This window comes from Gnatocerus cornutus, chromosome 10, assembly GCF_029298725.1.
Source record: "Gnatocerus cornutus isolate USDA-ARS CGAHR chromosome 10, icGnaCorn1.1, whole genome shotgun sequence".
Taxonomy (NCBI): Eukaryota; Metazoa; Arthropoda; class Insecta; order Coleoptera; family Tenebrionidae; genus Gnatocerus; species Gnatocerus cornutus.
Genome location: NC_142242.1, coordinates 3,707,435 through 3,731,117, shown reverse-complemented (window position 1 = coordinate 3,731,117; position 23,683 = coordinate 3,707,435). Strand labels below are relative to the sequence as shown.

General features: G+C 36.7%; 4 protein-coding genes across 5 annotated transcripts; 2 read left to right on the top strand and 2 right to left on the bottom strand.

The window, feature by feature from the left end:
• Positions 1-8: 8 nt before the first annotated feature.
• LOC148167233 (very long-chain-fatty-acid--CoA ligase bubblegum-like) lies at positions 9-5,074 on the bottom strand. The gene is made up of 10 exons (XM_088047896.1): positions 5,056-5,074; positions 4,941-4,979; positions 4,320-4,369; positions 2,995-3,202; positions 2,813-2,947; positions 1,710-1,905; positions 1,558-1,659; positions 1,111-1,508; positions 221-1,062; positions 9-174 (listed from the first exon to the last, which is right to left on the bottom strand). Exons 3-10 carry the CDS (start codon positions 4,339-4,341, stop codon positions 101-103), a joined length of 1,977 nt encoding a protein of 658 aa, XP_087904022.1. The 5' UTR covers positions 4,342-4,369; positions 4,941-4,979; positions 5,056-5,074; the 3' UTR covers positions 9-100.
• Positions 5,075-5,425: 351 nt separating this feature from the next.
• On the top strand, positions 5,426-9,698 carry LOC148167232 (BOS complex subunit NOMO3). The gene is made up of 14 exons (XM_088047895.1): positions 5,426-5,506; positions 5,557-5,694; positions 5,743-5,842; positions 5,888-6,016; positions 6,063-6,217; positions 6,265-6,427; positions 6,481-6,717; positions 6,768-6,936; positions 6,990-7,248; positions 7,293-7,480; positions 7,528-7,706; positions 7,755-8,471; positions 8,518-8,711; positions 8,764-9,698. Exons 2-14 carry the CDS (start codon positions 5,561-5,563, stop codon positions 9,635-9,637), a joined length of 3,498 nt encoding a protein of 1,165 aa, XP_087904021.1. The 5' UTR covers positions 5,426-5,506; positions 5,557-5,560; the 3' UTR covers positions 9,638-9,698.
• Positions 9,699-11,450: 1,752 nt separating this feature from the next.
• Positions 11,451-21,519, top strand: LOC148167231 (atrial natriuretic peptide receptor 1-like). Its single transcript, XM_088047704.1, has 15 exons — positions 11,451-11,773; positions 12,038-12,215; positions 12,263-12,446; positions 12,488-12,693; positions 12,962-13,085; positions 13,133-13,413; positions 13,462-13,668; positions 13,902-13,986; positions 14,040-14,169; positions 14,791-15,292; positions 15,342-15,494; positions 20,018-20,198; positions 20,307-20,646; positions 20,696-21,061; positions 21,119-21,519. Exons 1-15 carry the CDS (start codon positions 11,537-11,539, stop codon positions 21,341-21,343), a joined length of 3,399 nt encoding a protein of 1,132 aa, XP_087903830.1. The 5' UTR covers positions 11,451-11,536; the 3' UTR covers positions 21,344-21,519.
• A 303-nt stretch (positions 21,520-21,822) lies between these two features.
• LOC148167230 (venom protease-like) lies at positions 21,823-23,387 on the bottom strand. Of its 2 annotated transcripts, none has more exons than XM_088047570.1 (7): positions 23,259-23,387; positions 23,111-23,214; positions 22,934-23,067; positions 22,756-22,871; positions 22,531-22,708; positions 22,079-22,484; positions 21,823-22,031 (listed from the first exon to the last, which is right to left on the bottom strand). In XM_088047570.1, the coding sequence occupies exons 1-7, from the start codon at positions 23,332-23,334 to the stop codon at positions 21,867-21,869; spliced, it is 1,179 nt and encodes a 392-aa protein (XP_087903696.1). In that variant the 5' UTR covers positions 23,335-23,387; the 3' UTR covers positions 21,823-21,866. The 2 variants fall into 2 exon arrangements, with proteins under 2 accessions (XP_087903696.1, XP_087903697.1); XM_088047571.1 differs by having other exon boundaries at positions 23,111-23,234; positions 23,289-23,349.
• Between the last annotated feature and the right edge of the window lie 296 nt (positions 23,388-23,683).

The window sequence follows — 23,683 nt, the reverse complement described above, 5'->3', positions numbered from 1 at the left end:
AATTATACTCAAGGTATTATTTATATTATTTTTAAGTAAAGAATATTTTGACAATAATCAGACTTTTTTTTCCTACCTCACTTTTTACTAAACTTAATTATTAAGCATACATTTTTTCTATAATATCTGTATATTTCGCTGACACCACGTTTCGCTTCACTTTTAAAGTCGGACCTAGAAAAAAAAATCAATAAAACTTTCCAACTCCCAATATTCTTACCAAGTTCCCCTGTAACTACAGAAAAATCAACCGGCAGAATCGCCAATTTCTGTATTTTTTGGGCGTTGGACACAGCCTGTAAGTTGACTCGGTCGATGGCTTCTTGAAGTGCGCGCAAGAGTTTCTGATCAGGTCCTGCTTTTAAAATTTCGCTGACAGTGTTAGCATGACAACCTAAACTTTTCAGCCAATCCTGTACACTTGCTACTAAAGTGTCTAACGGTCTTGCGTTATCAGGATCTACATCTGTCTTAAAAGTAAGTAAAACAGACAGAAACTTTTTCTTATCGCCAACAAGGAACGCGTTGCTAATGTGCGGAAGTTCAGCCTTGATAAGCTGCTCAATTGGTACAGGTGCCACATTCTCACCACCGGCAGTTATAATAAGTTCTTTAAGTCTTCCAGTTATGTAAACAAAGCCTTTTTCGTCAACTCTCCCCAAATCTCCAGAATGTAACCATCCGTCTGAGTCTATAGCCTCGTTGGTTTTTTCGCTGTCTTCCAGATATCCCATGCAGACGTGACGACCATACATGCAGATTTCGCCACCTTGATTGTCTTCATGGTTCAAGATTTTTGTTTTGGTCCCTGGCAAAGACATTCCGATTGTTTCAAGTCCGAATGAACTCAAATTGCACAGAGTGTGAGCTCCACTGGCTTCTGACATCCCAAAAGCCTCCATTATGGGAATATCAAGACTCAAGAAGTAGCGTTTGATGTCTGCCGCCAGAGGTGCAGCAGCGGATGCAAACAAAGAGCAACGATTAAATCCGAGGGCTTGTTTAATCTTCTTGAAAATAACAGCACTCGCGAGGTAGTAACTCCAACTGGTGCTATGGTTCCTGAAGAAATAATGACATTTAGACGTATTTTAGGATTTTAGTAGTTACCCTTTTATTCTGTTAAGATGATGCTGAAGAGCTTGATTTTTTGCCCAAGTCGCTAACATTTTTTTGAGTCCGCTGTTCTGTGCCGCAATCTGCATCATTCTTTCGTGGATTTTCTCCCACACTCTTGGTACTCCTAAGAACTTGGTAGGTTGTGCCTCTTGTAGCGTGTTTACCAGAGTACCTTTCAGAGCATTGGGATCAGCGAAGTAAACGCAAGCTGCGTTCATCATAACTATGTAAATATCCACAACTTGAGCTGCCACGTGGCTTAGTGGTAAGTAGCTGACAAGAATTTCTTCGCCCATTTTGAGGTCTATGCGTTCGGTTATGGATAAGGCGTCCCATAAGAGGTTATCATGGCTTAACATCACTGCTTTTGGCTTGCCCACGGTCCCTGACTGTTAAAAAAATAAGATCGGCATGAAATTTCAAATTACGTTTTCTTACTGTAAAAACTAACGTGCAGCATTTGTTAACAGCGAGAGATTTGATTCTTTGGTCTAGTTCTTCCTCTCCTTGGTCTCGACCAATTGTCATAAGGTCGGACCACTGAAAAACGAAGAATGTATTGAAGTTTAGTTTTCGGGGAAGATGCTCACACTCATAATTCCAGGAGTCGTTGGTTCGCCTTCGTACTGAATGATGGTTTTGAGGTGTGGAAGGCGAGACTTTACAGCAAGAATTTTATCTAATTGTTTCTGATCTTGAACGACCACAATATTGGCTTTACTGTGGTTAAGGCAGTGGAAACAAGCTTCACTTGAATTTGTAGTGTAAATTCCGACTGCTATCCCGCTAGAAAGTTTCATTTCATTAACTTTTTTTCATTAACTCATTTCATTAACTTTGCGTTTGATTAGCCGACTGATTAAAGCCTATATCAGTTATACAAAAAGCTTTCAAAAATAAGGCGTAATGGCTTTGCTATCTGCGTTATTATTGATTTTACTATCATCCATGGCTTGAAGGTTGGAGGAAATTATACCTTCTGAGTTTATATAAGATAGAAGTTCGAAAAAAAATTGCTGAAACTCAAGACGTGAGAATGAAAACAATTCAATGCGAGAATGCAAAACTCTGATTTTCCGGTGTGTACATTGGAACCTTAGAACGCGATATTCAATAACATATAGAAGATAAGAAATGGACCTTAAACCATGAACAGGTGGACGAGCGACAAATATACGATCAATTTCTACAAGGACATTAAAGTACCACTTTTTCGTTTTATGTTATCTTTTCAACATGGGAATGACTTGATAAAAAATTGTACCTAATTTATAAATAATTGCAAGTCAACATGTCAACCTTACGAATTAATGACGGGATATATTTAATTGTAGAGGAATTATATGAATAAATGATTTAAAGGGAAAGAAATATGATCTGAATAGCTTGTTCATTCTTTGAAGCATATTTCCGAATTTATTTCTTATTGCATAATAGTTCCAGGTCCACCGTGTAATTTAGATATTTTTGCCATGTGTCATAATCATTCCATGTCTACCTTGTAATTTAGAGATTTTCGCCATGTGTTACGGCTATGTAATCCTTTCTAGATTAGAGAAGTCTTATTTATTATTTTATTATGTTTGCGTATAATAGGACATTTAAAACACCACATGTGTCACCGTTATCATTATCACGAACACACTTTCCATTTTTTATCAATATCAATATTTACAATTCTTAGAATACTCACCCGGCGAATATCGCCGCGAGGTCCGAAATGAACCATTCTGGGCTATTGAACCCCAAAATGCAAACCCCACCGTGTTTTTCGAGCCCTAATTTGATAAATCCCTTAGCACACGTCCTGACACTCTCCAGGTACTCCCTAAAAGTCACGCTATACGTTCTATTCCGCGGTGTGATAATATTTACTTGTAGTTTATTTTCTTCCATTTTCCCCCTTCTTTGTAGGCCAACGCGGGATGATTGGGATATTTCTCACTAATCTGTTTCAAGAGTCCAGGGACGGAAATCGGAGCAATTGTTTCGATAGCTTTCCCGCTTTCGGGAATTCGAAGACGTACAACTCCATCAGCTTTCACTGTTGTTAGATCATCAGCAGGTAAAACTTGGTTTGGACCTAAATCAGTTGATTGAGTCATCGATTTGTATCGAGCAACCTGGTCTGATCACTACTATCATGACTAGTAGAATCATAATCGGGAACACTGCTTATCACATATTTTTCTATCGCGCTTGTGGTAAGTGGAACCGTAACGAATAAATTACTGACAACATTAAGCAAGGAACTATAAAATTATTTTGAATAAAGGTTACACCCGTAAGACGTCAACGACATACTAAAAAAACATTTTCAGGGTGACTTCGGCTGTACCGATATATTTTTTTTAATATTCCAATAAAAATTTTGACAATATTGAAAAGCCCAATTTTGCGAAAACACATGTAAATTACCTAAATTTACTTGAAATTTCAAGGTTCACTTATTGTATGTAAAAAATAAACACGTCATATCATCCATTCATTTGCGCACTGAGGATACGCGCTCCAATTTGGACTTTTTTTGGTACCGAAATGAAGCAGCGTCGAAGTTAACAATTATAATAAAGTGTTGTTAAGATTATCATTGCTTGGGTATAAATATTCACGAAAACGTACTATCGCTCTAAAAATAGTTTAATTGAACCGTTAGGGGAGAGTGGGATCGCTGAGTTTAAAGGAAGTCATTTTAACAATAATAATAATAACTGTTTTTTTTTAATGTAAACTGAGAATTAATTAATAGGTTATAAATTCTTTGTACCATTGCGTGCCAAGAAAAAAAATGTTGACAAATAGACGGAATGCAACTCTGAAACCCAATACCAAACTTTGTTTTATTTCTCTGTGAAACTATGCGTTTGTGTATCAAGCAGAAAAACTCATTGAAAATTGTTTGAATGTAAAATGCGGATAATTGTACTGCAATCGGTCCCAATTGTTAATTTTGTAGAATCATAATTTTACCTGACCGACTAAACCGACGTCCATATAATTTTATGAATTTAAAAATTCAGTTGAAATTATAATTTTACAATAAATTAAAAGAAACATTGAATTTTATGAAATACTGCTAGAGTTCCACTTTTTCAGCGCAATTATGACGTAAAATTCCGCGTTTTCAGCGTTTTGCAAAATAGCTGTCTCGGAAATCTGAGCGGTATTCTCTAATTTCTACACGAAAATATTTTACTCACCGTTGATAAATTCCGTTGTCATTGTTAAGAGTTATCAATCATTAACGTACCTAAAACATATTAATTATTGTAGGATAAGGAAAACCCGTTAAAATTGATTTATAGACAATAATTGCAAAACCGGGAATAAATTGTTCTGTACGTACACGTTTCGTTTAATTTTTTATTTCGCACCCATTTAATTTAACTAAATAATGTTTTAACACATTGCTGGTTGCATCAACATGTGACTACTAACGTTGTAGTTTGCTAAGTACTTTCTTGAACCAATCAATGCCCCTCTACTTCTCCTACTTAAGTAAGTTTTGATGCACTTGAACCCAAATCTAGCACGAGTAAGTTGCACTATTGAAAAAAAGTGAAATCACAGTGTCGTAAAAATTCAAAATTAGGCGACGTAAAGTTGTAACCATCTGGTGTCAATAAAACTTCAATTAGAACCAGGAATTTATCTTCGCGTGTCCTTGATGAATGAAACTGTTGTGGATTTTAAATTAAATCTAAGCCGGAATTGGCAGATTTTGACAGGTAAAGCGAAACCGAATTTTGGAATGTTATGTGTTGCTTTAAATTGCACTTAACATTGATGAAGGTCATGACTTTGCAGAGAATAACACTTACCAGAAAATAAGAACAACCGAGTGCTGTCGAAGCTGAAAACTTATTGAGAAATAAGCTTAAATTTGGTTCTTATCACAAGTGACCTCAACCATGACCTAAAAGAGCATGTACATACCTATTCTTCGGATTCACAACTAAATGCCTAAACACACAAACTGCAAAAATATTCACGTTGAGTACATCTTACTAAGGTGTGAAATGAGATAAAAATATAAACAATTATATCAAAAGTACGTAAAAGATAAAGCACTTATTCGGCTTAGTCATTTTATTTGCAAATTAGCAATGTGAACGAAACGTGACTTTTTTTAATATGTTCACAGCAAAAATAATTTCAAATTTCCTCGTTTGTGGTTTTTCAGTACGCAATGCTATTTTTGACGTATATTGATAATTATAAATAATGACTATTTAAACTCAAGGTCCCACTTGTGATAATGTAATCTTATATATATTTTTATTATATTTTAATTTTTTTGAAAATTCAATTTTCCCACCACTAAAGCACAGGCATGCGTTCTGGTTATCTTTTTTTTTGTAGCGGTGGCAATCCTGCCGATTAACAGGTTACGTTACGTTCTGGATGTGATAATTTAAATATATAAATTAATTTTAGAAAAATGAATAAAGTTTATATTCTTTTCTTCATTTTATGTCATTTTACATTGGAAATTGTGTCAGAAAATATCTTGGGCTGTGGAGGCTTTGTGAAAAGTCATGTTCCCATCGATTTTTCCAAAGTGGAAGTAAAATTGTAAGTTTCTTGAAGACTCATCAACCAAAATTACAATGATAATTTCAGATTAACAAAACAGGGGATTTTGAAGGATAAAATTAATTGCGCCCCGAATAATGGGTATTATTTCGTCCCTCTTTACGATAAAGGCGACTATATTTTAGAGGTTAGGTAAAACGTCAGATTTTCCCTTGCTAAAAAAATTTTGTAGCTGGAGCCACCCCCTGGTTGGAGTTTTACCCCCACAAAAGTTGATTTAGCTGTAGATGGGGTGTCTGATTTATGTAGCCAAGGAAAAGACATAAATTTTAATTTTAAAGGGTTTGGAATTACTGGAAAGGTAATTTTAAGGTAGTCAGTGTGACCCAATAAAACAATTCTTGCAGATTGAAAGTTTGGGTAGCAATATCGGACCTGAGGGCATTGAAATCGAATTGAAATCAGACGCAGAAGTTAGAAAAACTGTTACTAGCACAGACGGCACCTTTTTTTTCACCCCTGTATATCCAGGGAGCTATATTGTTAGGATATCTAACTCAAAGTAAATTCCCGATTTTGTCATTCATTTTGTACAATTTTTTATTTAAGGTGGAAAGTATGGAAAGAGAGCGTCACTGTAGTTGTAGCTGAAGGAAATACAGAGTTGCCACCAAAAAGTCTTCTGATACAAGGCTATGACGTCATTGGTGCTGTCAAGGACGAAGGAGAACCAATCAGAGATGCTATTATTGTTCTATTTTCACAGTCTTCTGTAAGTGAAGATGTTACAATTATTTTAAAACAACTTGTATGTTGTTTTTACAGGGCACTGATGTTAAAGTCGACGGTTGTGATAAATCTCCATTGCCGGGTTTGTCGTCTTCACGAAAACCAATTTGCCATGTCAAAACAAACGAGCAGGGCATTTTTACATTTGGTGCTGTCCCCTATGGAAAATATTTTGTTACTCTTTATTACAACGAACAAAATATTTATTACCAACCCGATTCTATTCCGTTCACTGTTGAACACAACAGCGTCAAACTTAGGGAGAATTTCGAGGTTTGTATACGATTTTATGCGGACTTTTAGGCTAAAATTACGCTTTTTAGATTATTGGGTTTAATATAAACGGACGCGTGTTGAAATCAACGGGAGGTAAGCCCATTCCCGACGCTAAAATATACATAAATAGGAACCAAATCACTAAAACTAATAAAGATGGAGTTTACAAACTTGAAAGACTCAAAGCTGGCACATATGACGTTCAAGTGGAAGCAGGTAATAAATTTAACACGGGAAACAACATTTTACTGTACGTGACTTATTTTTAGATGGTTTCCGGTTCAAAGAAGTCTCTTTAAAAATCAACCCCAATAGCAAACTTCCCGATATGATCCCCTCGTCATCCCAAGTCTGTGGAACTGTAATCAGTGATAAAACCCAAACTATCACGTTTTCTCAACAAGGCAGTACTAAAATCGCCACTACTTTGTCAGATATGAATACAGGACAATTCTGCGAGTTTTTGAGTCCTGGAAAATACAACGTCGAAGTTGTAGTAGACAGCGCTGACTCCCAAAAAGGAATGCAGTAAGTTCTTTGATCACAGTCCTTTCAAACTAATGAAAATTTAGGTTTTTCCCCAAGGTTCAAACGATTGAAGTCGACTCTGAACAAACCGCCAGTATTATCTTCTCCCAGCTGAAAGCAACAGTGACTGGTAAAATTCAATGTCTTAGCAAAAAGGACTGTGTTGGCTTGAAGGCCATTTTGAAACCAGCGGGCGAGTCTGAGAAAAACCAATTCGTAATCAACATCATCGGTAGAGAAAAAGTACCTCTTAGGCAAAATTTTAATTTTGGTTTTTAGACGATTCGTACAAGATTTCGGACATTTATCCCGGAATTTACGAAGTTTCCTTGAGCGACAACAAACTGTGCTGGAAATCCAACAAACAAACTGTTAACGTCAACAATATCAACGTGGAAGTTCCAACTTTTGTTCAATTGGGATATTCGGTCGTTTTTGTTTCGTCGCACGATACTCAGGTACGGAACTAACCCAGAGAAACTCAAAATTTATTTATTTGTATCTAGGTGACGTACAAAGCCTCGCCTCAATCCAAAGAAACTGTCGTGAAGATCAATAAAGGTAAATTACCGTACTGCTTGGAAAAAGCCGGAGCGTATAACTTCCAACTCGAAAGTTGTCACAGTTACGAGTCAAACATCGTATCATACAATACCGATGCTACAGTCAATGAAATATTTTTGAACGCACTTAAACACAGAGTCACCCTCAGTATAGAATCTGAGAAGAAACACGGAGATGTCGTCGCTGTTATTAACATAGACGGCACGAAATCCACAACTCCGCCTCTGATTTTTGGGAAAAACGGTTACGAAATTGAGCTGCTTCTAAGTCCTAGCGAATCCGCAGTGATAATACCACAGTCTGATATTTTGTATTTTACTCCTCCGATTTTATCAATCAACGGGAATTCCGACTGTGAGAACTTAGGTGCGAAGTTCAAAGGTGTCTTAGGGGTGGTTTTCCAAGGTAAAATCATCCCACCACTTAAGGGAGTTCTGGTGACTGTAGAAACAGAAAACTCCGACACTTTGATGGCCGAAACAGACGAACACGGGAAGTACAAATTTCCACCGTTGGATAAAAATAAGTCGTACAAAATCGCCGCGAAGAAGGACTCTTACGTTCTGGTGGGTCCCAACAAAGCTGGAGATTTTCTTGCACAAAAACTTGCGGAGATTGTCATTGATGTCGTGGATAAAAGCGACAACACTCCCTTACAAGTAATTTTGAAATCATAACTGTGCCTGTAAGTAACGTAATTTTTAGGGAACTTTATTGTCGTTGTCTGGAGGCGATAGCTACAGAAGCAATCTTCAAACTAACGAAATTGGAAAAATCACGTTCCATTCGTTGAGTCCTGGCGAGTACTTCCTGCGGCCAATGATGAAAGAGTACAGTTTTGAGCCCACTTCCAAAATAATCAAAGTTGATGAAGGACAGACCGTCAATGTCAAATTGGTGTAAGGAAAACTACCCTTCTAAATTAGCATACGTGAATTTTTCCATTTTCAGCGGAAAAAGGGTGGCCTACAGCGCCTACGGTCAAATAACCTCCCTCAACCGCGAGCCTGAAGAAAACGCAGCGGTGGTGGCCGTGGGAGTAGGAAACTGCAGCCATTTTTCTGAAGAATCAACATCAGAACCTTCAGGACAGTTCCGCATTCGTGGACTTCAGCCGTACTGTTCGTACGATATAACAGTGCGAAATAGTCTCGCTGGAAAATACGCGATTGAACGAAGCTCCCCTAAAGTCATTCATGTCGAACGAGTTGTTCAAGACGTCACCGGACTGCAATTGGTTATTTTCCGGCCAATGTCTCATTTTGACTTGCTTGTGAAGGTGTACGCGAAGAATCCTGAGCACTACAAGAGTCTACGCTTGAAAGTAGTCTGCGAGAGTTCCGGCTCAGGAATAGTCTACACAGGGAGAGTCGACACTTCTTCTATTTCTATTACTGCTGATTATAATCAGGGAGTTTTGGTACAAATTCCACCGTTACCACTTGATGGTAAAACGTACTCAGTACACCTAGAATCTAGTTTAAACAACAAACTCGAACCTGAGCCCGAATTCTTTGTTGCTAACTCTTCTGTTAAATATGTAGAGTTGGATTTCGTAGTTAAAGCTAATATGATAGAACAAGACATCAAACAAACGTCTGTCTGGACGTTAGTTTTAATTTTCGGAATAATGTGTGCTGTTTACAACATTGATAAAGTTAGTTATTTCCTTAAAGAATTATTGGGTAGTTACGTAACCGATTTCTTAAATTCGGCGAGCAAAAAACCAGCCACCGCCGATTACTCTGGAGATAACGACGATATAGATCAAATTGTACAAAGTATTAACGCTGTGAAACGAAAACCAAAACCGAAAAAATTGTAATAGATTTTTTATGTCTATAAAACTGGTGTAAAGTGTGTTAATAAAGTTTTGTTAAAGAAAACTGTGTCTTTCTGTCTAAGTTTCCCTTTACCCGGGAGCAACAGAGTTTGATTTAACCCCAGAATAAACAGCAAGAACAAAATTGTAGATTGCTGTATAAAGTACTTGAAGCCACCAAGCAGTGGTTTTGCTGTAGAACGAGAAATTGGTTTGAATTTTACATTTAATTGCAATGTAGCGTGATATTGATTGCAGTCGCGCAACACATTTCTTACTTTTATTGGACTAGTAAAAATTAAATGCCGCAGTGAATGTTTCTTTTACTACTTTGGATGTTATATAAAATGAAATAGTGCGGAAATATCGCAATTTATCTAGTTAAAAATGACCGTTAACGCTGTCATGCGACAAACATGAAATTAATCACATACAATTTTCTTTGTTTTTTGTTATTAGTTGATCAACGGAGTGCTTTTTTGGTTGCATAGTTCGCAGACTTGGAGGTTGAATAAACTTGGGATGGGAAACTTTATTGGCAATATGTGGAGACCGGGAAACGATTAGATCTCACTTCAATTTGACGCTGTTTGCTTATTACATGTGTCAGTTTTAGTAAAAGTAAAAATTACAGCCACAAACTAATTTCAAGTTTTGAACGAAGTTAAATTTAACCGCAGCTCTGACACTACCTACTGATAACTTTTATCAATTATCACAGAAATCATCGATAAGTTAGACAGACGTACAGATTGGAGTGTGAAAATTTAAGTTTTTCGCGTTCCCAAGTGACGTCACAAATTTTGATACTCATTGATAAATTTCACGACTTGGCTCAAATCTCTGATAAAATGATAAAAAATTAAAACTTCTTTGGCCTGTGATAGATTGCCGCCGTTTGATGCTTTATCAACGAGGTCTCACGTGGGCCTTCTTTTACGTAATCTGACTGCTACTTCTCTCCAAGTCCTAAATAAATAATGATTTCTGAAAGCATCCACTTTTGTGAATTTTGAAAATAGAGCCGAACGTTTACCCACTATAATTTGTTTTCACAGTGGAAAAATTAAATGGTGAAGACAAGAATCGATTATTTTTACCTGTAGAATGTATGAAAACAAATATTATTGGGTATATAAAATATTAAATATTATCTTTATCACGAAAATGTTTTTCTAGCTTCCGTTCATATTGCGTGAATGACGCATAAACACTTAATAAAAATAATTATTGTTATTATTTATTCATAATTAATAAATTGGGAAATGTAACTTTATGAGAAGATAATGAAAACAATTATTTTCCCCATATGCTTTCTTTATTAAAAACCATAATTGCTATTTTATTGCCAGCGAATAGCATTTAATTGCCATGGCGCAAAAACGGAATAGTTCCTTTATTAGTTTTAAAAAAGCAATAGGCGGATCCGCTCTGACCAATCAATAAGTTCTTTTTCTACAAAAAACGAAGGCCGGAATTGGATTTGGCACGTTAAAATGGCGAATCGGAACATGCATTACATCGCGTTTCCAGAGCTTCTTCTTAAAATCTTATTGAATTTAAAGAAGCGCCTGTTACCAATGCATTTTTATTGGTACAATTTGAGAAAATTTGATTAGAGTGTGGTCCGCAAGTCGCGCTACAGCAAATCGGGAAGAGCGCGCTGGCTAAGATTCATCTTAAAATTTGGCTCCGATGCTAATACTCAATTATGAAATCTCACAAAATAGACCACTTTTATTATAGAAATTATCTGTTTATCTGCGCGGGCGGCACTATCTACACTTGCTATCGGCGAGTATCGAAACTTAGTATATTCGTTGCTTCCATAAAATGCGTTGAGTGCGGGTCGTTAATTGGTATCGTAAGCTTTTCTCTTGTACTTCGGTGTGAAACTTAGTTATGTTTTTAATTGGGATTCTGTTGATCTTGAAAGTTGGTGCAGCTTATGAGTGGAATACCACAATTCTTCAAATTCCTCCTTGGCCGTTGTCAAACTGTCAGTACCAAAATGAACCATGCAAAGACGATGAGGTAGCAGAACAAAATCTTTATGATACTTGTAAGAGTTTGGACAACTGTAGCATTACAGTAGCGGTTATAATTCCAGGAGGAGATTACATTGTTAACATTGCTCAGGTTTGTTATTTTTCACTTTGTTAAAGTCATTAAAATTGAGTTAAAAATAAAACGTTCGATTAATACTTTTAAACTATCTTAGTTTATCTTAGATATTAAAACAATCTGAACAAAAAGAATGAATCATAGAAATCTTAACCACTTATGAGAGTAATAAAAACATTGTGTACGATTGTTGAAATGTTTTAGAAATCGGTAATTTTATTTTACGCAATTTTTTGTTTTTTTTTTTATGAAATTAGACCTCAGTAAACATCATTTCAGGTCAACACTACTTTGGCTAGTTTTCAAAATGAAAGTGATCAATTACAACCATCAATTAATTTTACTGTCGAGTATTACGATGACCAGTGTAAACAGGAATTTGCTACCGTCAATTTAATTAAAATGGCAAATAAACATGCCCATTTTATCCTAGGTCCAGTTTGCGATTACTGTCTTGGTACGTTGAGGCTTAAACACGAACTTACAATCATAAAATACTTTTAGCCAGCGTTTCAAGAATCGCAAAATACTTGGGATTCAACGGCATGCCTGTATTAACCCCCGGAGGATTTACTTACGCCTTCTCGGCAGAAAAAACGAAATGCTCTAATGAGTATTTTATGACTATTAACACAGGTCCAACCGATTTTAGATCTTTTGGAGAATTTTTTCGTTTAATGATGGAGAGGTAAGAGTGCCACTTTAAAACTGCAACTAACATCTAAATAGGTACCAGTGGAAGAAAATTGCGCTTATGTACGAAAAAGATGAACAAGTTGAACTAGCGGGAGATAACACGTGTAAGTTTATCATGGAAAGTGTAGTCGAAGAAGCTAAAAATGTAGAAAAGTTGGACTTTCAAGACGGGGATTTGGTTTTGTTGAACCAAGATTATCGGTACTATCTCGAGCAAATCGTGGGAGTTAATTATGGAAGTAAGTGACATTTTCATAATTATTGTCCGGGACCCGGAGCTAAAAAATAGAACATTCTCTATTGATTGGTTCAGGCTACGAGCAAAATGAACAGCACAAGTGCCTATCGAATAACTAGTCAAACATATTGGCAGGAAAGCACTGGATTTGGCATTATTAATTACGTGCTCTTGATTTACTTAATTACCATCAAGGGTTGTATTTTTGGAGTGTAGTTCGAGTTTCTCAGCCAACAATGAAAATTAAAACAGTTTTACTCTTTTTCTAGTAATCCTCACATGTACAAGTTCGAAAAAATTGCGAAAGTTTGCGATAGATGCCTACAAAATGAATATGATGGAAAGTGGAGAATATACAGTTTTTAATTTCGAAACATACAATACTAATCATGAGTAAGGGTAGACTTCACTCGCGGCGATATTAATCCTTAAAATTTTAGCCCTTCTCGCCCATGGTATGATCCTAACGACATTGAGAACAATGACATCGCAAAAATAGCATTTCGGTCAATATTCACTTTCACACCATTTGCTGAAACTAATTTCAGCAGAGTTGCTAATCAACAAAAAGGCTCAATTTATCTTGATGCTTTGTATGATGGAATGCAACTTTATGTCTATGCTTTGAACAAAACATTAATAGACTATCATGATCACAATAAAAATGATACACCACGAGGATATGATATCGTCAAAAATATGATGGGAGCTGAGTTCAAAGGTTTATTTTTTACTTGAGATATCATCAGAGATAATTTTATTTTTCCAGGAAGAAATGGACAAAATGTAAAAATTAATTGTAACGGACAACGGGTCGCTTCGTACGCGTTACTCCAAATGAATTCTTCAGATCAGTACAACGTAGTGGCTGTGTATACTAATGAGAATAAAACGATTTCTTCTTGGAACGTCAATTGGTTACATGGAGATCCTTCTGATACCCCGAAATGCGGCTATGACATGTCGCTATGTCCAAGTAAGATTTTTTTTGTCTCGATTTAACGTACTGTAGAATCTAATTTGTTGTATTGTTTTATTTTTTATGGCGCCTTGTAAATCATTTGTCAAGTTCCGTGTGTTTGTCGATTAAAATCTCTTTATCTCCACCGAGATTCCAATCACAGCTATTGACATAACTTTATTATTAGGAAAATAGGCTATAAATCGACAAACAAGATAAGGCGTTTTTAATGTATTGAAATGTTCTAGCGCTAGACACAGAGAAAATCCTACTTATTAGTCTCATTTTGGTATTGTGCCTAGGAATATTGATCGTCGCTATAATACTATACAGGTATGTCGCAGCTTCGTTTTAATTAGAAATTCTTCAAGTTTGTTATTTTTCAGACATTTCAAACTCAAGAGAGCCATTTATTCCATGGCTTGGAAAGTCAATTATGACGATATAGTGCTTCTTCCGATTAAGCCAAGAAGTAGTTTCCAATCGACAACGTCGCTGCGCCGAGGAAGCCAGCTTGTATGATCACTTAAATTTTTAAATATGTAATAATTAAATTTGTGTGCAAAGTACGTTGCACGTTACAACCTTAATAAATATCTAAATGATTTTATCGGTTTTTAGAGCGGTAGCCTGAAAATTAATTTCTCGTTAATATCGGCGCGAGAACTTTCAGATGTTTTGTTTGAAGATAATTGATTTGGCGCATCCACCATTTTTTCAAAAAAAATATATTTAAATATCTATCACGTTATTAACGCGGAGACGTTAAATATTTTAAAACATTTTCACCTTGGCCAATTCTGCCTTGATTGCTTGGATGAAGGGGAGAAATGAAACGATTTCGCCTAATTAGCATTTTCATGAATTCTAAATTAAATAAGCCGATTTCATTTGGAAGTCTTTTCCTCGACTAGAGAAATTTTCCGGTGTTGACAAATAGGAAAATATCGAAATAAAGCAAATGCAGAAATAGCGGGAAAAACTGATTTCTCTTAACGGAAATTCGCACATTCGTGGAATTGAATATATTCAAGTTTCAGGTTGAAATGAACGAGGTGTTATATAACCAGTGAATTTATACGTATTTTGCACAACACAATATTATTCAGTGTAATTTTTTCTTTTGGTGCTTTTCAGACTTACTTAGATGGGATGGTTGATGGTCTAAGCGTGGCAGGCGATCGGCAATTGTACACAACTGTGGGTTTCTACAAGGCAATTAGAGTGGCCGTTAAATATCTGGAGGATGTTAAGTTCGAGCTCACGCGTGAACAGTTAATAGAACTAAAAGTGATGAAGGACTTATCGCATGAGAATTTAGTGAAATTTTACGGTGCATGTTTAGACATTCCGAACTGTATTTTAAGTGAATATTGCCCGAAAGGTAGTTTGCAAGATATTTTAGAAAATGAAAACGTCAAAATCGATAGTACTTTTAAAATGTCCTTAATTATGGATATCGTTCGCGGTATGAATTATTTACACAACTCAGTGATAAAATCTCATGGTGCTTTAAAATCAACGAACTGTTTGGTGGATAGTAGGTTCGTGGTAAAAATAAGCGATTTCGGACTGAATTTTTTAAGGAGACACTCAAATGAAGTCGAAAAGGACGAAGAATTCCACAGTTACTGGGAGAGTAAGAAAGTCGAAATAAATTCAAACATTTTAACCGAATAAAAATTTAGGGCGGTTGTGGACTGCGCCAGAACTTCTAAAAATGGAGGATCCTCCAGACCAAGGAACACAAAAAGGAGATGTATACTCATTCGCTATCATAATGCATGAAATTATCGTGCGTCAAGGCGTTTTCCATTTAGACGAATTCAAGACAGCTCAAGGTAGATATTTTTTGCTAAATTTCCGAAAATCTAAACACGGAATGTTTAATTAAAACCACCTTCGTCGTTAAATTAAATCTGCAAATTAGGTGCACTTAGAGAGATTGCCTTTTGGGCATTTGCTGATTACGAAACACAGAACTCGGTACAAATTCGGCCCAAATGACGAGAACATTTCGGTGAAATCAATTACGAAGTACAGTGAACAATGTTTAATTACTTTCACTTGGAAAAAGCGTGTTGTATTGAAAAGAGAAACACTAAAATATCGTCACTATGCGAGAAATTGCAAAGTTTAAAACTTTGCTTTTCAGCGTTAATTAATTTCAGTTGCTGTTATTAACAGACGCATTAAGAAGAATTCCTTCTAAAATAACTCCAAACATTTAGTTAATTTGATGATGATAATTTCACACGGTGCAAAGAAGCAACAAATGATGTTAAGCCACTGAGTTCTGTTTTATTGCAACTCTGAATAGTAGGAAGTGTGTTAAGCACAGCTTAACGAAAACTTTATTAACAATAAAAGCAGTTCCCTTAAATCAAGAGAACAAATTCACAACTTTGCCATACATAAAATTCGATTTTACGGTTGACTGATTTTTTCGCACTATGGTTTGGATAATCTTTTATGTCTTCAAACATATTCTTTTCGCCTGGATTTAACTTTATTATGAAATGTTTGCAACGATTAGCGGATTTGTTAGTTCGATCATTACAACATTACTCGAATGCAGTGATTTATTCTCGGAATGGGAGCTTTATAGTAAAGTCTACATTGCACAGGGATCACCCTGTCGTAATCCCGTCTTTTAAATTATTTCATGCAATAATTCGTCTGATAGTTTTTGCTTTTGAAGCGTCGATTTTTTGTCCGGTTGACTATAAAGGAGACACGTTATTAGTTGGGTTCTTTGAGCTTCTTTAAATTGGCGAAGCCGAATTCAGAATGGTTTCTTTCGTCATTCCTTATTCTCTTGGGAAATTTTTAAAATGTTGCGAATTTTCGTGTTGTAGGGAAGTTTTTTAACGAGTTATATCATTATTTGTGGTGACTTTGGCGAGAATAGGTATTTGCTGTTTTTTGTACCTCCAGTTCGTTACCGCAGACTTGGAAACTTTTCGATAATTTGATTTACAAAAAAGTTTGTGCGATTAAAGCTGAATTTTTTAAGTTTGTTCTGAAACGTATATGTGGCCATAAATTGCTTAATTTTTGGTGGACCGGCTCAGATTTTTCTTAATTTAGTGCAGCTTCAGCTCTGGCGCATCCACCATTTTCGCACTTAAAGGTTGTGTTTGCAAATTTCTCATACATAACTGTCTTTTTACGACGACATTTAGAAATATTTCCGGCGAGCTTAATTTACGCACTATAGTTATGAGTCGTTAAAATTATGACCCGTGCTAAAATGGTGGATGCGCCTGGCCGTTTTAAATGTCAATTGGTTGTAATTTTCCAATAAACTGCTACGTTCGTATTTTTAAATTTTAGGCTCGCCTCTTTGCAAGTTGATGTCAAAGAAAGATTTGTTTTAAAAACAGTTTTATGAGAAAAAGTTTTTATTGTAGCTATAATAACAGGAATGAAACCCAGTCAGAAGATGATGGCTTTCTATTATTTTTGGTGCTTTTGAAAGAGAGGTATTTCTTTATATTGTAGCCTTTTGTATCTAATGCTGTGGAAGTAATTTCTGCAACTATTGAATTTGAAAGATCTTTCATGGGAGAAATGTTGAGGAAAAGTTTCTGACTGCACTTCTTTCTACCGGTCGAAGCCTGTAGGGACTGCATGACCTTATTCTCTGCGGGAAACTGATGTATCTCCGTGAGTCGTCTATTTACAGCGTTTTTCTATACTTTTATTGTCATTAAATAAAAGTGTTTGTTGTTGAAAAAGCGTGTTCACTAAATGCGAATCGAAAGCGTTTAAACGCGGAGATTTATTTTGTTATAAAATCTGAGTTTGGTAAACATTTTATGACATAAAATGACACGTTAAGTTCACGGAAAATAGAAGTTTCGCGTCGAGCTTGTGACTTTTTTTTAGTTTGTTGAACGAACGGAAATGTGTCGCAAACTGAAATTGACAAGAGTTTTATCTGGAGCGGAAACTGGATGTCTGTATGAAGTAAATTTTCCACCCGAGGAGATTCTTTGATCTTGAAGTAGTCAAACCGAAATGAATTGCTTAATCAGTTGTTTTGACGCTTTAAATGTCACTATCAGAAGCTGATACTTTTCATATTTCATAAGTAGTGTCAGCGGGATAACATTTAGATTTCGCAGCAACAAGATTTGCGGCAGTTTTCTCTGAGTGAGCTTTCAGCTTCAGCAGCGCCTTAGAATGGACCGGCGCAGGAACATTGATTTCTCAAAGTGTGGAAGTTGCGACTACCGATTCAGTTGAAAATGTTGAAATGATAGTAGGACGTCGACCGTCGACGGTAGTTGACAGCTGAAACTCGCACGTTTGCTATGTTCTAAAATCTAAACAACATGGCAAGTGCAAATGACATGTCTTTGACTCTTCCGTCGGACAACTCTGGGCTGGAGATGGACTCCAACTCTTCGCCGAGGAGGGCCGTGAGTCCTCTCCTGGAAGTCCGGCGGCCCCATTGCACTCTTAATTGTGATAACTGCAATGCTATTCTAGAAGACCGCTTCAAACATTTAAGTAAATCATTGCATGCACCCTTCAACATTTTCTCACAAAAATTTTTCCCACGCTTTCGCATGTTTTTGATGTTAAACTTCACGCTTGGAAACTTGAATGTTTAACTTTGGAAAATTAGCTACAAATTACTTTCGGAAATTCCGTAAACATTTCTTCCAGTTTTGTTCACTTCTGGAATACTTAATATAAGATATTCTGTCTGCGGATGAGTAGCTCGCTTATAAATAAGCGCTTCTTTCACAGCCGCATAATTTATTTAAATTAAAAGTCGCGAGTTCTATAAAAAGTGACTGTTTTCCTTTTGGAAAAACTAAAACAAAACAGATTTTATTTCAAGTAGTAAATGTATTTTTTTAATTGCTTTTAAGTCTGATTTTTGAAGAGTGGGTGCAAGACGAACTATACAATTAAAACTCTCACAAAGAAGCTTCTGATACCGCCAAAGGCAACGCAGCCACCAATCTCTGCTTTGTATCTTCGACAACCACATTGATTAAAATTCACAATAAAAATTTTCTTTTGAGTCTTAAAACTTTTTAAAGAAGAATTTCAATTTGAGCAATTAAAGCGGGAGGCTGTAACTTGAAACACTTAATTTGGGAGACTCCGATTTTTTCTGTCCTTGAAGTTTTTATTAGTTTTGTTTTGGTGAAAAGTTGTCATCACTTTTTTTTTGTCCAGCCACATGAACCATTGGAGACTTTTGCAATGAATATAAATGGTGTAAGTGGAGCCGCAAATCGAATCCGGGTATAGAACATGCTTGGAATTAATTTCCGCTCCAGTACGTTTCTCCCGTCTTGTGTTTAATTTAATTATTAATTTGTCATAGAATCTCCACCGAGATAATATGTTACAGTAATTGATATTTGCTACGGCACCCCTTAATTAATAATAAGCAGTCGTGTGATTATTTAATTATACCTTATTTATCTGAAGGAAACCCTAAATATGTCGGCTTTAACAGAGCAGTGAAAGTTAATCTTTAATTTAAAGGGAGTCTAGTTTGAGAAGACGTTGAAATATTTGATTTTCTAAGAACTTATCCTAAGAATCTTTTGAGGCTTTAACACCTTTTCATCAAGAAGTAGCGTTGATTGCTGGGAAAATCCGTTTGATGAGGACTGTAATGAAATTTTGAGTAATTAATTCTGGGTATTAACTTCTGAAAAGCGAGGTTTCAAAAAACGATTAACGGTTTATGTTTTAATTACGTCGGTGATAAAAAATCTCGGCTTGTTCAATTTCCGCCGTCGTTTGAGGTCAATACTATTTCATCAAATTGGCTTGATGCCCAATTTTCTTGGTATAACTGCCACTACTGCCATAAAGCTGCTCTATTTAATCTCAAACTTTTCCAAGCTTTCTTTAATGTATGACGGTTGAAGTCATGACCTTTTAATTTTTTAGTTGAAGAAATATAAACTTGTTATGAATTTCGTGCATTATTTTACAGCAAAATATGCTTTAGAAATTTAACTGAAACAAGTTGCAAATGGTGGATGCGCCAGGATGTTTTTATGAAATATTATCTCTCTTTGTTTCGTTTTCTAGAGCGTTAAACGTTTTGGATGATTGCATTCAATTTCTATTGTTTCCAGGCTGTCATTGAATATCGAATATTTTAAAATATATTTGCATGTCAGTAGCATGCTAAATAAAATGCAATTATGAATTTTTCAGTTGCGCTAATAATATTACCCGTGCTATGTAGGAGTTTCAATTAATTTCCAGCGTTAATTATAATTCGGAATCTTTAATTAGATCAGTAGACAATTGGTGTTCTTTCGGTTTATTTGCGTTGCTGCGTCGCTGGAAATAAATATTGTTTTGCGCTTTTCCGTAGAAAAAGTTGACGCTGTTCGTAAGGGACCAGATGCAAATGGGGGCCAACCACTACGACCATCTTTGGGGGAAGCAATATGCGAGGAGGAGGTGGCTTTACTGTTGAAAAAATGTTGGTCTGAAGACGCCGCCGATAGACCGGATTTTTCATCCCTCAAAAATAGATTGAAGCATATAAATAAGTACGTCATGGCAAAAGTCGTCGTTCCTGCATTACGCTGTAATAAATGCAATTACTGCAGAAGCTGGAGCGGCGATTTAAATGTGAAATTGACGAAATTATGTTTCAGAGAAACCGATGGAAATTTTTTTGACAACCTTCTCGCGCGAATGGAGCAATACGCAAACAACCTCGAGTCATTAGTGGAAGAAAGAACGGCGGATTATTTAGAAGAGAAACGTAAATGCGAAGAATTGCTTTATCAACTATTACCAAAAAGCGTTGCGCAACAACTAATAACTGGAGAATCCGTTATAGCTGAAAGCTTCGAAAATGTTAGCATACATTTTAGCGATATTGTGGGCTTCACTGTGCTTTCTGCAGACAGTAGTGCACTGCAAGTTGTCGATTTTTTGAATGATCTCTACACTTGTTTTGATTCCATCATCGAAAACTTCGATGTCTATAAAGTAATTATTTTTGTAAGTTGAAGAAACGCGGATTGAAATGTGTTTTTAGGTGGAGACCATCGGAGATTCTTACATGGTGGTGTCGGGTTTACCCGTCCGCAATGGGAACAAACACGCTCGAGAAATTGCAAGAATGTCGCTAGCGCTGTTAAAGGCAGTCGAAACTTTCAAAATTAGACACCGACCGGAAGAAATCCTGAAATTGAGAATAGGAATTCATACTGGACCCTGTGTTGCTGGTGTCGTCGGTTTGAAGATGCCGAGGTATTGCCTCTTCGGCGACACTGTTAACACAGCTTCTAGGATGGAAACTAATGGAGTTCCACTGCGAATACACATCAGTCCGGCGACCAAAAAAGTCTTAGACGAGTTCGGAACGTTCGATATAGAGCGACGAGGCGAGGTGGAAGTCAAGGTACTTTTTTTTCTCTACGTATTGTAATGATCTAACAAAGAACCTTTATTGGTTTAGGGTAAGGGCAAGATGGTAACGTATTGGCTTAATGGCGAAATCGACAAAAGCGGCGAGTTGAAAACCGGGAAGCTTCCCAGCACACCCATACCTAACAACGTAAGAAAACGATTGGCGAATAACGGCAAAGCTCCAAACGAAGTGAATTTCCAAAATCAAATTGATGAAGCTGAGGTACCACTGCTTTCTGTAACGTCACCCCCAGAGTACAATTCGAATGCCTGAACAATCCTCCTGCTTAAGATGAAATGGTTTTATTCTATCCGGCAGGATTATTAAACAGTATTGAACCAAAACCTAATTAACATTAGGTTCAGATTTGTGATTCAGTTTCCTCTATTTTCATATATGTTATTTATGGTTGTTTTAATTATTGTTCTAAATATAGATTTTTAAAGCGACTAGAGTTTTACTTCCGTAATTCTTCAAGAACTTTGTCTGTCAACATGTCATTCGCACAAGAGCTTAGCTCGCGCGTAATCCAATTAGAATAAAAGCACCCACATCGCGCTGTCAAATGTAAGACGTAATTTCTGGAAAATTAAGAAAGCGACTCATTGACGTTGATTTACACACTCAAACCGGGTTAAAAATTCTTGAGGGTGCGACCCTTTCATCGATTGCTCGGATTAGACGCGATGAAGGAGAAAGGAACGCTTCTGCTACGTTCGACATTAATTTGTGTTACCAAATAAAGCAACGCGTTTACTTCAAAGGCCTTTATTTACTCTACGTCTTGAAAAGACAGTTACTTAGCGATTGTGTGCTTGATAATCCACGGAATGTAGCTACTGACTTTCGTGTAAATCCCGGGACTTCCCTTATTTCCACACCCAATACCCCAGGAAACTACTCCGATGGTAATCCAACGGCCATTTTCAAGTTGAAACATTAGAGGTCCTCCAGAGTCGCCCTAAAATCTTATTGTAGACGATAAAACACTAAAAGCTTCATTTTTACCAGACATGAATCTTTTCCGCCATCATAGCCGGCGGCACATATATTATTCTCTGTGATCCTCTGAAGGAAAGCGGCGACGCATTTTTCCAGCTTCCAAATTGGAACTTCGACATGCAAAAGGACTTGACTGACGGGTCCGGCGTAATATATCTGTCCCCAACCAGCAACGATGGCAACTTCGTCTTCGAATTCCCTGTCAATCGGAGGAAGACAGATCGGCCAAATATACGAATTGAAGCTAGTCGGTCTTTTCATTTTAATAATTGAAATGTCATTAGCATAGGTTGCTTTGTCGAATTCTTCGTGGTCCGTGATTGATTCTACGTTGTAATCGAGAACGCGGGTTTCATTCGGTTTCGCGAAATTGTATTCGCCTAAGCGGACGCGGATTTCATCAGGAGTCAGGCTAAAATTATTAGTTTTAAAGCCTGGAGGGGCTTTTTATTGGTTACCCTAAAGTGCAGTGAGCCGCTGTTAAAACATGATATTCTGTTATGATAGCACCGCCGCAGAACTGTTGCTCTAAGCCTTGCGCTAGTTCTTTCGGACGGTACAAAGCGGCCATCCAGGGCCACTGCTGGCCTATGGAATTGTTACCGCGGGGGTTTCCCAAAATTGGAATTCCGCACCCTAGAAAAAAGAATGAACGCAACGGAAAATTTGAATAATTTCCCCACCTGTGGTATTGTCGTTTTTGTCATAGTCGTCTCCACCACCAGGCAAATCTGAAATTATTTGGGACCCTGCCAACCCACTTAAAGCGATATCGTCAGGGCAACAAACTCCAACATGCCTACAAATTATTCAGAATTATTCAAACACACCACTACTATTTGCATAAAATTCCAACCGTACATTCTTTCAATGACACAAAGATAGTCTAAAACATTTTTAGCATTTTTCAGCACTGCCATCGGACAGAAAATTAGATGTTTGCAGTGGCCTTTCGCATCGTCAGGTGCAACACATTCTTGGTATCGTTTATTAATCTAAAAACAATTTTTAAAAAGTATCAAGTTTGGATAGAATTACCTTAAATCGTTTACTCAAGCCTAAATATCGCTTCCGACGGTAATGTTGCAAATTCGTTGGAGAAAAACTTCGATTCATGTTAGGTCGGTTCACTAAAACCTCGTCTACAAAATTAATAAGCGACCTGAAGTTAATCATGAGTAATTACCATATCTCAGACTTATAGTCAGAGTCTCACTCAGGAAGTTTGAAAAAACGACGAGAAATAACACCGAGAGATTCATGGTTTTACTGAGACTAAAAGTGAAATAATTTTAACACATTTTTTTGATAAGAGCATCCTGATCTTGTTATTTCCTGTGATTATTATTATTACGGTCAGCACGGAAGAATTTTTTTGATTAAAAAATAGCTCTATTATCTGCGCTTAATTATTTAACATACGCGCGCCATCTTCCCAAAAATCTCGGAAATCCCCGAAAACTCCGGTTAGAGAGTTTTCACAGCCGCAGGTCGCTGTGACAGTTAGCGGTTTCTTCGTCCGAACATAAATCTGCTTTGTTTTTATTTTTTCCGGCTCACGCCAGGCCGTGGTGATCATTTTTGGCTGGTGAATTCCAATAAAAAGCTTTT